Source organism: Chrysemys picta, chromosome 2 (assembly GCF_011386835.1).
Source record: "Chrysemys picta bellii isolate R12L10 chromosome 2, ASM1138683v2, whole genome shotgun sequence".
Classification (NCBI taxonomy): Eukaryota; Metazoa; Chordata; order Testudines; family Emydidae; genus Chrysemys; species Chrysemys picta.
The window spans coordinates 41,820,217-41,834,103 of NC_088792.1; the positions used below are offsets into that span (position 1 = coordinate 41,820,217).

General features: G+C 41.4%; 1 protein-coding gene across 1 annotated transcript in view; it reads right to left on the reverse strand.

Annotated features, from left to right (window-relative positions):
- Positions 1 to 560, reverse strand: part of LOC101947805 (macrophage mannose receptor 1) — an 83,517-nt gene extending 82,957 nt beyond the window's left edge. The window contains exon 1 of the mRNA XM_005308129.4: positions 347 to 560. Coding sequence (XP_005308186.2) covers positions 347 to 407 — 61 coding nt within the window. The 5' untranslated portion in view covers positions 408 to 560. The remainder of the gene's footprint in view (positions 1 to 346) is intronic.
- Positions 561 to 13,887: the final 13,327 nt, after the last annotated feature.

Genomic DNA, 13,887 nt, shown 5'->3' on the forward strand with positions numbered 1-13,887 from the left:
AAGGGGCATATTATACTGTCCACACTCCAACAGGGTCACAACTGCTTCTAACTGTTTCCCCCATAAGGAGTCTTTTCAAGAGTCTCTGTCTCTGCCTCTCCACCCAGCTCTGCTCCTGCTCATCACTGCTGTGCATGTGAATCCTCTCCTTCACCTGACAGAGGATTCCACAGATCACAGAGAGAGGGGCAAACATTTCCACCACATTAGTTTAAAATGTGTACATCAAGGCTGATAAATAGAGAATGATCAGCCTCTGCAACACAAAGTGTGTCTTAAAGCATGAGAACAGATGCACTTTCACACCAACATCCACATTCACAGCACAGACAGAGCAGACACTTACCCAGCAGCTGAAAGGCACTCTGAATGAGAGAGAGAAAAACCAGGAGCAGGGAGAGAGTCATCACAAATGTTTGATTATTTTCTTCCCTGCCACCAAAATGAAAGATGAAGAACTGTGATTAGTTTCTATCATGAGGATATTTCTGAAGCGAGCCAGGTAGCAGGTCCTCAGCACTTGTGAAGGGCTGATGGATCAGGGGAAAGCTCTGTGCTCTAAATGATAAGGAAATATCCTGTCACATGGGGTGTTTTGAAATAACAGGAATTCACAGTTCAAACTTTCCTTTCCTAAGCTAATTTCTCTGCTGAGGGAAGAGTCTCCAACAGAAAAGCAGGTGATAAAGTGATGACAGATGAGGACAGTTTTTCAGGGACTTTGTTAGTGATTTTCCAAGTAAATCAGCCCTCAAAAGAGGAACTGGTGAGCATGAAGTGTCCAACCAGCAGTGAAAGAGCAGATTTTCCCCCCTGCCTTCACAGCTAAACCTTAAACTTCAAATACATACTCACTATGCTGACTTGTAATCTCGTTACTCCTGAATATAGAAATGGCTGTAATATAGGATTTTTAGACAGAGTATCAAATATCTCTTCCTCTCCTTTAATAGTATATAGATATACTTGGAGTGTCAAAAGATTTGCCTCTAAACTGCATGTTTCCTAGTAGCACAGGAAGATTACAACACAGCTGAAAAGTGAAATGTTAAAAAAAAAAAAAAAAAATTGAGAGGTTCACTCAGCAAAAGTGAAGTGTGTGTACCACAGCATATATGGGTGATACCGAAGCATAAACAGGCAGGACATCGGGAAGCAGTAGGGAGGAGAATGTAGAGATGGTACGAAAGACTCTGGGGCATCTACACTCCCCTTGACCCAGCAATTCTCTTAGCAACCCTGATAAAAGTTGACATTTCTTTGCTTTGTTGGGGGCAATAGCCAGTAGGATCTAGCTAATGAAGGAATTTAAGAGGGAAGTGGGGGACAAAAGAAAAAAACCAAAACACATTTAGAAATTAAAAGAGGTAATTCAAAATGGAATGCCATTTTGGGAGAAAATAAATAGGCATTGGAGCAGGGGGACAGGATCCTGGGTTTCCTACAGGCTGGATGAGTGCTCTAACCACCAGACCATAGAGGCATTCTCCGCTTGTTCTCTCTCTCTGGCCCAGTGACTAATTATTTATCCAAAGTGGAACAGCTTCAACAGGAGAGATTGGGGGGTATCAGAATATCCCATAGGTCAGTGGCTGGAGCACTCATCTGAGACTTGGGAGATTCCTGTAATCAAATCCCTTCTTCCCGCTCAGGTGGAGGGGGGACTTGAACCAGTGAATACTCTAACCACTAGGCTGGAAGTTAAAAAGAAAGTCCTTTACTGCCTGCTTCTTGCAAGAAACACTTTAGGCGCCTGGCCCCAAGATAGGGTTACCAGTTGAGAATCCCAAGTACAAATAGTTGCCTCCTCCAGACTGAATTTAGGCATCAAATTCCCTCAGAGGGCCAGGGATTGGGACACACCTCAGCATCTCCCATTGGCTGTCTTTGGCCGGAAGCTGCCTAACGAGCTGGCTTTTGAGTATCCCAATCTTAGGCACCTATCTCCCTTGATTCATTGTATAAGAAGCTGGAGCACCAAACTCAGGCTCTGTGAATTCCAGTGATTTCCTAGGCACCTAAAAGTTAGGTGTTGTGTGACGCTGAGTGTCACACCACCTAAATCCCTTGATGAATCTAGCCCTAACAGTCTACAAGTCAGCAATATTAATTTTTGAGATACAATGTAGATTACATTGTGCTTCAATAATATGACATTCAGTATATGAATGTGCAGGCTTTTGGTATGTCAATTGACTGATATATGCAGTGGCATTACATGTTTAAATACTGGCCACCATAGCATGATCTTACAGACTGTTTTAAAATAGTTGCTGATTATTGTTGTTTTTGTACAATAAAGCACTTGTCAGAAATCTAACTACTTCGGGCCTGATCCTCTATTCCTTGTGTACCCTTATGAAGTTAACAGGAGTTTTCAGTGTTCAAGGAGTGCACCTATTCTTTTGAACATTTTGGCAAAGCCTCCTGACATTTCAGCAAAGCCTTTCCTTGATAAATCAAATGAAGACACATTTTCCTCTTTTTATATCTGTGACTATTTCTAGTGTTAACAGAAATTTTAATCTGACTGATGCATCACAGTTTAAAAAAAACCCACAAGCTTGCTTGCTTGCTGGGTGGGTGGGTTTTTGTAAGCTCAGCCAGGGCCAGTGATCTGCAAGGAATTCAGGCAACATTACTGGAAGAGAGCTCAGTTGTGCCTGTAGAACACAGCCTGCAATGGCGAAAGTGTGGAGCCCCAGCTCTGTGCAGGAGCACTGGGAAGCAGACTTCCCCAGCACACACAGGGTGAACATCCCTGCTGCTACACTCGTGAAGAGCAGCATACTGCCCCCTACAAGCTGGTCTCACTGTATGGCTGGAATGGAGGAGGAAAGCAAGAAGATGGATCTCCTCCTTGTCCCTTGAGGGCACTACAGGGGGACAATAGAGGGGCCGCCCCTGTGCTTCCTAGAACACAGAGAATGAACTCCTGGCTCCATCAAAGTAAATGACAAAATTCTCAGGGTATTTCTACACAGCAAAGAAAAACCCAGGGCTTGCCCATGCCAGGTGACTCAGACTTGCAGGACTTGGCCTGCGGGGTTGTTTCATTGCAGCTGGATTTCTGGGCATGGGCTTCAGCCCAAGTTGAGGACTCTCCCACCTCGAAGGGTCCTAGAACCTGGCTCCATCCTGAGCCCAGACATTTACACAGCAGTGAAACCACCCCAAAACCCCAGCCCCAGGACCCCAAGTCGGCTGGCATGGGGCAACCATGGGTGTCTGGTTGCTGTGTAGACAGACTCATTGACTTCAGTGGGGCCAGGATTTCACTCAGGGACTTTAATTATGCTTGGCCCTTATACAGGCCATACAAGGTGGGTGAGGCAAGGTCTCCTTGTGATCTCACTCACATATATGCACCCACAAAATGATGGGGCACACTCTGGCCCAGAGAGGAAGAGAAATAAGTGAGAGAGAGATAGGCAGGGGGTCATTCTAGGCATCTTCAGCAGGGATACTAACTCACACCATAAAGAAATCTGACAATACTCCCTTCCTGAATAGCTGGTATTTCTGGCCATCTGACAAGGCATATTTTTACTGACAATAGTCAAATACACACAGTTGAAAATCCAGATTACAGTGTATTAATTGTCAGTTAGGAAACTGTATCTTGAAGCAATATTTGGATTTGTACAGTTTCCCTTTCTGGCTATGCGCTAGGCATCAGTTATTTGTTGTGCATTGCATGCCCATCGTGGGCTCAACACTGTACAGAGATACAGGAAGATGCAGTACCTAGCCCTAAGAGTCTATCCTCTAACTGAAATACAGACAGTACAGTACAGACATGAGCATTTCCCACATAATCCACCACATTGGAAAAGCCTACGCATTCAGATTTCATATGAAAAGTATTCATAGAATCTTTGAAAGAAGGAGGAATTATTTTCCTAAACTATCCTGCCATTTTTTACCAACCGTTAGCAGGCCAAGAAAACTCAGCTTGAGCTAGAACGAGTTATTCTGAGCTTCCTAATGGGGAGGAGTGTCTAATGCAGCTGTCCTAGCTGTACACATTTGTGAGACCCGACCTCCAAGCCTGCGGACTCTTGTTGTTTGTTTGGCTATAGATCACTGGAGGGGTGGGCACTTTGTACTATATTCAACCTTGGTGTAAATATGTATAATTCCCATGAAAGTGTCTACGTCAGATCTGAGTGATTTAATTAGTGAGGCTAGTTACACTCGACTTACCCACATGTACGCAACACACACATGGGCAGGAAATGAAAGTAAGCGATGAAGTAACTTGCACCTATGTGGCATTCAGAGGGTTTGTGGAGAAGAGTAGCTAATACACTGAGGGGAGACGAAGAAGCTGTAGTAGACTGGCATACGTGTGAAGCCTACAGATGGACAATACAAGATAAAGAAAGAGCAACTTCTACTGCATGCTTGTTTATTCTGAACTAGTATAGCTAAAAGTGGCTTTTTAGCTCTCCCGGGAGAGCTATCTATGGACCATGGAGTCCAACTGAGTCTCAGGTTATAGTAAAATGGAGGCACCAACACACATCAGGTCTAGTATAACAAACAGCTAATGACAGAACAGCATTTGGCACATACTCTAGATAGATATAAACTTTTCAGCTCTCTCTGTGTGTAGGAAGCCACCTCTCCCAGATCATGTTTTGACTGGAAGAGCCAACGTTTTTCTGAAGCAGGTCAGCACATCTCTAATTCTGGAACAGCCTGTATTTACAATGAATGACAGTGTCCCTGGCAAAGTACGCTGAAAGGTGTTACTGAGGTCAAAGTGGCTCTTGACTTTTGACAGTCAACAGGAAAATGGAAAGATCTGTATAATTAAAATCATACCCAGACCTAAAGCCTAATGTCCATTCTGCTTCAGTGTGAACAGAATTATTTCCCAAGTCTCCCAGGTGTATATCCAGAAACATTTTTTGATGCCTTGCCTAAGCCTATACCTCTAAGAGGACATCCAGTGAGACTACATTGATGATTTGCTATTAATCACTTTCCTTTTACATTATAGTGGAACATACAGTCAACAGAAAAATGCATTAGTCAGGTCTGCATATTATATACATAATTCAAATAAAAAATAACCCTATGTTAGAAGTACATTAAAATTCAAAAGTCGTTAACTGTCCTGTACATGCCAGATAGGATTATTAGTTTCTCTGAATGTTATTTTTGGGCTTATTTTGGCACATAATTTTTTACTGAATGAGGACATCATACATTCTAAGAAGAATTTTGAGAGGAATATTTCTCTGAGTGAAAAGGAAAATCAAAGCACTGGTTTCCACTACCAGAAATATCTGAGCTATCATGAGTTCCATAACATCCCATTGGGCAGAGCTAGCCATTCTGGACTGAACTAGTTCAACCCATTTTATCCACTATGCCTGACCTTTTTTGTTTGTTTGTTTTTTGTTTCCAAAGTAGCTTCCAACATCATCCCCTTGCTGCAAAGAGGAGAGAGAGACTTTTTTAAAAATGTAGTTTGTTTTAAACACTACATAAATACACCAAAGACTGTAAAATGTTTCCACAATCTAGTTCTAGTTTGTAACTTCTCAGATTCAGGTTGTAGCTGGCCTATGAAAGAACAAACAAGGGTTCCCTCTCCATAGTCCTCTTGCACTTCTGGTTTCTTCACTGCCGTGCTCAGTTTTTGTACCCTTCCTGGGATTTTAAAGCCACACTAGAGCCCAGAGTTACTAGACTTACTCCACACAGTAAATGTGTCAGTAAATAGTCCATAATTTTTGAAGTTACAACCTTATATGAACTGTGTTTATATGTTTAATCATCAATAATAAATTGCAGTATAGTTTTATCAGTGTAGCAATGGTGTCTGAAAGATTACCTTACACATAACATTTATATGAGGTTCAAATGTCAAAAGTCAGTGAATATGAGGATGCAATAGAAATAGAAAGACAATAGTATTGAAATTAAATGTAACATTATATACATCAATAATGCTCCCTTGTCTTGAATATTTTGCTCAGTTCTAGTCACCCATATAAAAAAAAAAAGATATAGCGGCAATACAAGCAGTTCAAAGATGAGACAAATGAATAAATGCATGAAGATATTTCCATATCAGAAGAGAATGAAAAGGCAGTTTAAGAGGAGACGGGAAAGAGGAGACATGATAGATGGACATAAAATAGTGAATGGTATAGAGTAGGTTAGTCGGGCACTCCTATTTATCCTCTCATAATACGGGAACAAGACAACTACCAAAGAAATTTAAAGGCAACAAACTTAAAATATATTTCCTTCATCAGTTTTAACTTGGAGCATAATCCGTGGAACCCATTGCCACAAGATATCAGAGGCCAAGGGTGTTTAGAACTCAAACAAAGAACAAACAGCTATATGAATGAGACCATCCACAATTACACCAAATAGGATAAGAAAATGTGTAAAGGATGGACCCCCCTCATCCTTCAGGATATAAAGCCCACCTCTAATTGAGTCGATTAAGAAAGAAGTTTCCCCATGAGCAGGTTGTCCCATAATTGTCAGTTACAGGTTTTTTCCCACATTCCTCTGAAGCATCTGGTACTGGCTAACATCACAGATAGGATACCAGATTAACTAGACAACAGATCTGCTCCTGTATAGCAATTTGTATGTTCCCGTGTGACAAGAAAATGCCTGAGAAATGTATGAGTCAAAAAGTCATATCCTATTGGCTATACATGAGGAGCAAGAACATTTCAATGTCTTTTTTATACATAAAATAAAAATCTATGCCAGCAACTTCACACTCATGATGAGCAACTGTTTAACAATCCATTGTGCACATATGACAGATGATATTTCGTTGGGTAAGGAAACAGATTTCACTTTCATCTTGAAGGGATTATTATATTAAACAATAACAAGAAAAAAATTAAAAAGGGAAAGCGCTTGCCCTTATTATAGGAATTTAAATTAAATACAAGCAATGCTAAGATATTTCAATATTTGAAGCATAGACAATGTGTAGTATTTTTGAGGAAAATGCTGTCTCAGGTTTCAGTAGACTGTATTTACAATTGCAATTACATCAACTTAACGGACAATGCCAGATTAAGTGTCTTACTCAGAGAACTCTTGAACACTCTCTACTCAGAGCTGGCTGGAAATTTTCCGACATTTTTCACTTGAAAAATATGGATTTGATTAAATGCAGAAATGCATTGACTGACAAATTTGTGTCCAAAACAGGAATTTTGGAATTTTCAAATTTTCATTCCAATTTGGAACAACAACAAAAATTCAAAATGTCGGAATTTCCTGCAGAACAGAAACTCTGAGTTTCAATCAACTCTATCTCTATCTCTGCTCTGCTTCTCTCTAATCTATATCCTTTTAAATACATGAAAGATCCACAAAATGGCAGTCTGCAGCATATCTAACACTGGAAATCATTTTTACAGTAAGTGAATTTTTTTCCCCCCTGAGATAATTTTTTGGAGAAAAACGCAGATTTGCAAACACCAGAACATTTTGTGAATTCATGTAGATTTTTCTGAATTGTTTCAGTTGAAATAAAACCTAAACAAATTCTAAAACCCTCAAATCATTTCATTTTGACATTTTCAAAAGTAAACATTTCAATTCTTTTTATTCAAGATAATTTTTTGTTTGGACATGTCCTTTTTTTATTTTAAAATGTTAAAAAGGCTCAAAATCAAAGCAGGACACTGTGTTTCAGGTTGAAAAGGATGTTTCATTTGACCTGAAATAAGTTGTTTTTGTTTGGTTGGCTGGTTTTTTTTTACTTTTTGAGTCTCTAAGAATTTGGAAACATTTAACTTTCTCTTCACCCCCAACATATTTTTTAATTTTCCAGAATTGCCAGAAGACCATTTGCACAGCACTAATAATTAATTTTTTTTTATGTTTTGCCTATTATACAAAGGCATTGGATTTGTCGCTCCTCCAGAGTCACTGGGAATTGAGGGTGACCAGAACTTCCCAGGAGACACTCAGTACCTCCGAGGGTCAGATTCACAATTTGTATGTGCATTGTTCCCAACTACTGGTTGAATGGTACACCCATTTTAAGCCTCGTCTACACTAGGAAATTAGGTCAGTATAACTACATTGCTCAGGCGTATGAAAAATCCACACCCCTGAATGATGCAGTTAAACCAACCTAACCCCCAGGGTAGACAGTGCTACGTCAACAAGAGAATTCCCCCAATGACCTAGCTAGCTGAGGGGGGATATGATTGCTATCTTTAAATATATTAGAGGGATTAATACAAGGGAGGGAGATGAATTATTCCAGCTTAGTACTAACGTGGATACGAGAACGAATGGATATAAACTGGCCGTGGGGAAGTTCAGGCTTGAAATTAGACGAAGGTTTCTGACCGTTAGAGGGGTGAAATATTGGAACGGCCTTCCGAGGGAAACGGTGGGGGCGAGGGACTTGTCTGGCTTTAAGATTAAGTTAGATAAGTTTATGGAGGGAATGGTTTAATGGTAAAACATAGTTGTCAAGGAAAACCAAGCAATGGTAGGTAAATAGCATAATGGCTAAAAGGGGTCAGGATGGAGACTCTTGCCTATATGCTCGGGGCTTACTGATCGCCATATTTGGGGTCGGGAAGGAATTTTCCTCCAGGGCAGATTGGCTGAGCCTCTGGAGGTTTTTCGCCTTCCTCCGCAGCATGGGGCAGGGATCTCTAGCAGGAGGGTCTCTGCCGATTGAGGTCACTAATAACAGGATTGGGGACTTCAGCAGCAGAGTCCAGGGAAGGGGCGGGGACGGTTTTATGGCCTGCAGCGTGCAGGGGGTCAGACCAGATGATCATAATGGTCCCTTCTGACCTTAAAGTCTATGAATCTATGAATCTATGAATCTATGAGCTACCACCTCTCAGGGAGATGTATTACCTTTGCCAATGGGAGAAGCCCTCCTGTCGACGTAGGTAGCGTCTTCACTGAAGTGCTACAGCAGTGCAGCTATACCGCTGCAGCGTTTTAAGTGTAGACAAGCCCTTAGATCCATTATATGTTAGACTTCAGTATGTCTAATCACTCTTCTGTAGCTGCTGGATACAAAGAACATAAGATTTTATATCTACATAGACATGAATGTTTCACTGTGTAGAGCTAAAATTATAGGCAGTGCTCAGAGCACCACTTATTATTAAGGTTGTTCAATAGTTCCCATTATAAGACTCTGTTTTCAGTGGTTTATAACTTGGCCAAACTTTTAACCATTTGGACAAAAAATATTCTTGCCAGGTGTCTGCCTCGGGCTGAATATTTTTGGAAAATTTCAGCCAAATGGTTCAGCTGTTTCTGAGAACAAGGTGAAATATACATTGTTTTGCCCATGTTAGAAAAAAAATCAGGTAACCTTTTCTTTGAAATGTGCTAGTACACCAATCCTTTGGAGAAGGGACTTTAAATTTGGTAAGAGAATGACCTTTGTGTCAAGGATGTGCCTTGCGCTGATCCTGTGAAAAATTCACCCAAATTTGGCCAATTTGTAATATCTTGAAAACTTGCAGTTTGCACATGCTCAGTAGAGATTTGCTAGAGATTCGCAGCTAAATTCCCTAAAGAATTCTGCCTACACTAGGCGTACTCCAGCCCAGGGCCAAGCAAGACTTTCCCTGCAATTGCAGTTCTGGGCTGATGCAGAATCAGACCAAGATGGGCACCAGAAATTAGAGCAGGGAGCCTCTCTCTCCTGTGCTCTCAAGGACTGACCCCTCTGGGCCTAGGCAGCATGGAGGAGAAAGTTTCCTGATACAAATGCAGAGGGGACAAGAGCCTGACCTGGGGGTATGTGTGTGTAGAGCGGGAGAAGTAGATTGCGGGCTAGTCTACACTATCACACTATATTGGCGTAGCTGTGCCACTATAGCATGTCTGGTGAAGACGCACTATACCAATGGAAGAGCACTCTCCTATCAGCCATATTACTCCATCTCGATGAGAGGTGGAAGCTATGTCAGCTGGAGAGCATCTCCCGCTGACATAGTGCAGGGTGTGGACACCGCTCTAAGTTGATGTAACTTATGTCACTCAGGAGGGGGGCTTTTTCACAACCTTGAGCAACATAACTTACATTGACTTAAGCCGTAGTGTAGACAAGCCCTGAGACAAAGACTGCTGGTGAAGACTGGGAATAAAGACTGGCAGGGAGGAATGCAACTGGGAGATGAGGAGATAAACAGGAAGGAGGGAGGGGGGCTAGGAGCCAGTGTGTCAGAGGGATATTGAGATCTGATGAGGAGCTGGGAGAGAACTGGGACTGACCAGAAGAAGAGATAGGGACAAGGTGCTTGGGTGCTGGTAGGGAACACAACATATTAAGATTGGATGAAGAGCCTGCGGAGGGGCACTGGGAGCCAGTAGGGACAGGTTCAAGTTGTCTGAAATTGGGTACCCAAAATTAGTGGATACTTTGGACCTTAATCTCTCTGTGCCTCAATTTCTCATCTGTAAAATAGGAACAACAACCCTCCATTATCTCATGGGGACGTTATGAAAATTATTTTATTAATGTTTGTGAAGCACTCAGATACTACAGCAATGGGCACCATAGAAAAGCCTATGAGGAAATTAATAATTCTATCTTCCGAGTAGTGTCTGAATAGCGTGCAGTAAATAAGGCCTGGAGCCACACATTGAACAATCAACAGAGGGGTAGCCATGTTAGTCTGAATCTGTAAAAAGCAACAGAGGGTCCTGTGGCACCTTTAAGACTAACAGAAATATTGGAGCATAAGCTTTCGTGGGTGAATGCCCACTTCATCAGACGTGACTTGCGTCTGATGAAGTGGGCATTCACCCACGAAAGCTTATGCTCCAATACTTCTGCTAGTCTTAAAGGTGCCACAGGACCCTCTGTTGCTTTTTACATTGAACAATGAGGAGAATGCAAAATATTGAATAGCTAATCATCAAATGAGCACTCCATATTTTGCACTGAATGAGGCAGGGGTCTTATAGTAAAAATAGTATGTGATCATGTAATTAAAGACCATGTCCTAATGCATATGCACAATGGGGCCGAACTACGGTTGCATAGGCAATCTTAATTCTGGCACTTCCTAACTTTTGAGGGCTTTACTTTGAAACCTTAATAATCTTCTTCTAATATTTTTGTGTGTGATTAGATATTAAAGCTATATATTACAGTTCATCATACTTATTAGTTTCTATGTATATATTACTTATCCTTGTAATTTCACTAGCATGTGTAAATATTTGGCAATAATATTTTACTGTATGTGTTTCTTTTTAAGACCAATAAAAAGTCTGAATACTTCATAATAAGAATGATTTCTAATGTAAGTGTACATATGGGTTTACAGTTTTGTAGGAATTAGAATCTTACTCAAGTCTTGCACCTTTCCTTCAGAGAAAATTTACCAAGTTTCTCAGTGATATCAACTATTAAATTAAAAAGCCTGAAAGATTAGTGAAGGTATTATTTAGCTATTAATCACTGGGGCCTGTTACATGAAAAAAATAGAAACATTGAAAAAATAATTTAAAAAACTTTAAGAAAGAATACATTATTTTATAGACTCAGAATTCTGTTTCCCCCACTTTCTTACTGTTTTCCAACTCTTTCCAGGTGAAAAACAGTAAATAAAGGTGAAAAATGTTCGCTCCCTTCCCTCCCCCAAACTTCACACTTTACCTCCCCCCTTCTCTTTTTCCAGAGGAAAAAAGGTGGCTGGGGACAGAAAGTAAAAAGGGTGAGAGAAAGGGGAAACCCCCAAACCCTATATTTTAAATTGAAATACTATCTGTATTCATTTTGAAATGTCATCTCTAAACAAAATCTTTGTTTTGAATTTTCCAATCTGCAAACTGAAATATTTAAACAAACCAAAACCAAAAAAGTAAGTCAACAGTGTGCCCCAGAAAATGTCAGTTTGGGGACACACACACAAATCACATTTTCCTGCTGATAAAGTTTTTCTCAATCCTTTTAGGTCTGTGACCCACAAAATGGCAGAAAACCCATTCCACAACCAACACTCTTAAGCAAGTAAAGATAATTGTGGAATAAGGATCAGAAACCAATTTTATGGGTTATGGACTAAAAAAAATGTGCATGAAAGAGGGTGATTTGTGGGATGAGGGGTTGCTGCTCCTAGGGTTGGGGTAGAGCAAAGATTGGGGTGATGTTGGTTGCTGGTGTGAGAAAGATGGTATTGGGGTGGGAGGCTGGGCCTGGTAGGATGAAGGAAGCTGCTGGAGTGAGGGGTGCTTTTGGGGGTGGCCTTGGGCTGGGATGAGGAGGTGGTGGACCTGGAGTGAGGGAGGCTGCTCGTAAGGTGAGGTAAGTGTGGTCGGCTTATTCTTTCCTCCTCCACCTGCCCACAACTCAGCTTCAGGACAGCACTGCTCCAAGAGGCTGCAAACCCATCTTCATAGTCCCTTGAACTTGCTCCCCTGCCCCTGACCCTAAGACTCCGAGCTGGAGAGAAATGAGGATGAGGTGGTGGGCATGAGGAGTGATGGCAGTGAGCTGCTCCTTCACTCACCTGCCTTGGCTCCTGCAGTCTTTTTGGATTGGGCCAGAATCCATTAAACAGCAGCTCTGGAGAATTCACCATCCTTTTCCAGAAATTTACAAAAATTGGCAGAAAGAGCAAAAATTAGTAAGAAATGTGGGAACACATTAAATACAAAACCACCTCTATGTTGCCAAGGAACCTGCCATCTGACAGCTTGTCAGTGGCCTGCATGAAATGAATTGTGACCTCAGGCAACCAGATGCCCACCTCACAGAAGCCATCCCCACAACTGACTCTCTGGTTTCACAGTTGCCAACTTTCACACGGTAAATAAGCACCCCGACTTTCACAATGAGCCAAAAATCAAGCTAATCCCATTTCAAAACAAGGTCAAAACAAGCCAATCCCTAAGAACCCCAACACTCTATGTGACGGGATCCCCCGGGGTGCAGTCGGGGACTGTGGTGGGGCCGCTTGCACCCCTGACTCTCTCCCCCTTGCCCCTGACTGCCCCCCCTTTGCCCCTGCTTGCCAGGAGCCAATCAAAAAAAAGAAGCAACAAGCTACAACAAGCAATAAGATACAAGGCAAAACTAGCCAACAAGCAACTCACAAGCCAATTAAGCCAAAGCAAGCCCAATTTCTGCATTTTTTTTCATGGGTTTGGCATGTCTGTCTGGTTTACAGTTTCAACTGAAATGCCATGGCTTGAATAAACAAAGACTGAACCACTTTAGGGTACTGGCACTTTCGTGGGGGTAGTGAAATGGATATAGTCCCAGTCCAGGCTGTACCTGATCTGCACATAAGGAGAACGTAGCCCTCACCATTGCTATTTGTTGAGCTATTTTTCCATCACTAGAACTAAACTGTAATACTTAAAACATTTTTTAAAAGCAAGATGTCAAAACAGAACTAGTACCACTATGTAACAGACACAAGAGGAATTTCCTTGGGAATAATTATAAAGGTAACATTCAGAAAATGCATAAAATCTGAAAAGAAAATAGTTTAGATGCCTAGGATCTAAGCCAAGAGATTTTAAAAGCATTTATGCAACAATCACTTGCTGGGAAGAAGCGTGGTCCAATGTGTGCACATAGGGAGGGAATTCAGGACTCCTAGGATTTACTCTTGCCTCTGTCACTAATTTGTTGAATGTCCTTGGGCAAATCACAATCTCTTCGTGCCTCAGTTTACCACTGTAACAAACACGTATTATTTGGGGTAATTGATATTTGTACGGACCATGGTGTGACAGTGTACCCCATAAGGCTTCATGGGGGGGGGTGTTTATAAATGTATGTATGATATAACTGGAATATGTTTTGTGCTGCCTGTACCATGTAACATATCTCCGTAAAGGTTATGGTCTACTATATCTATTCATCCTATCTGTACATATATA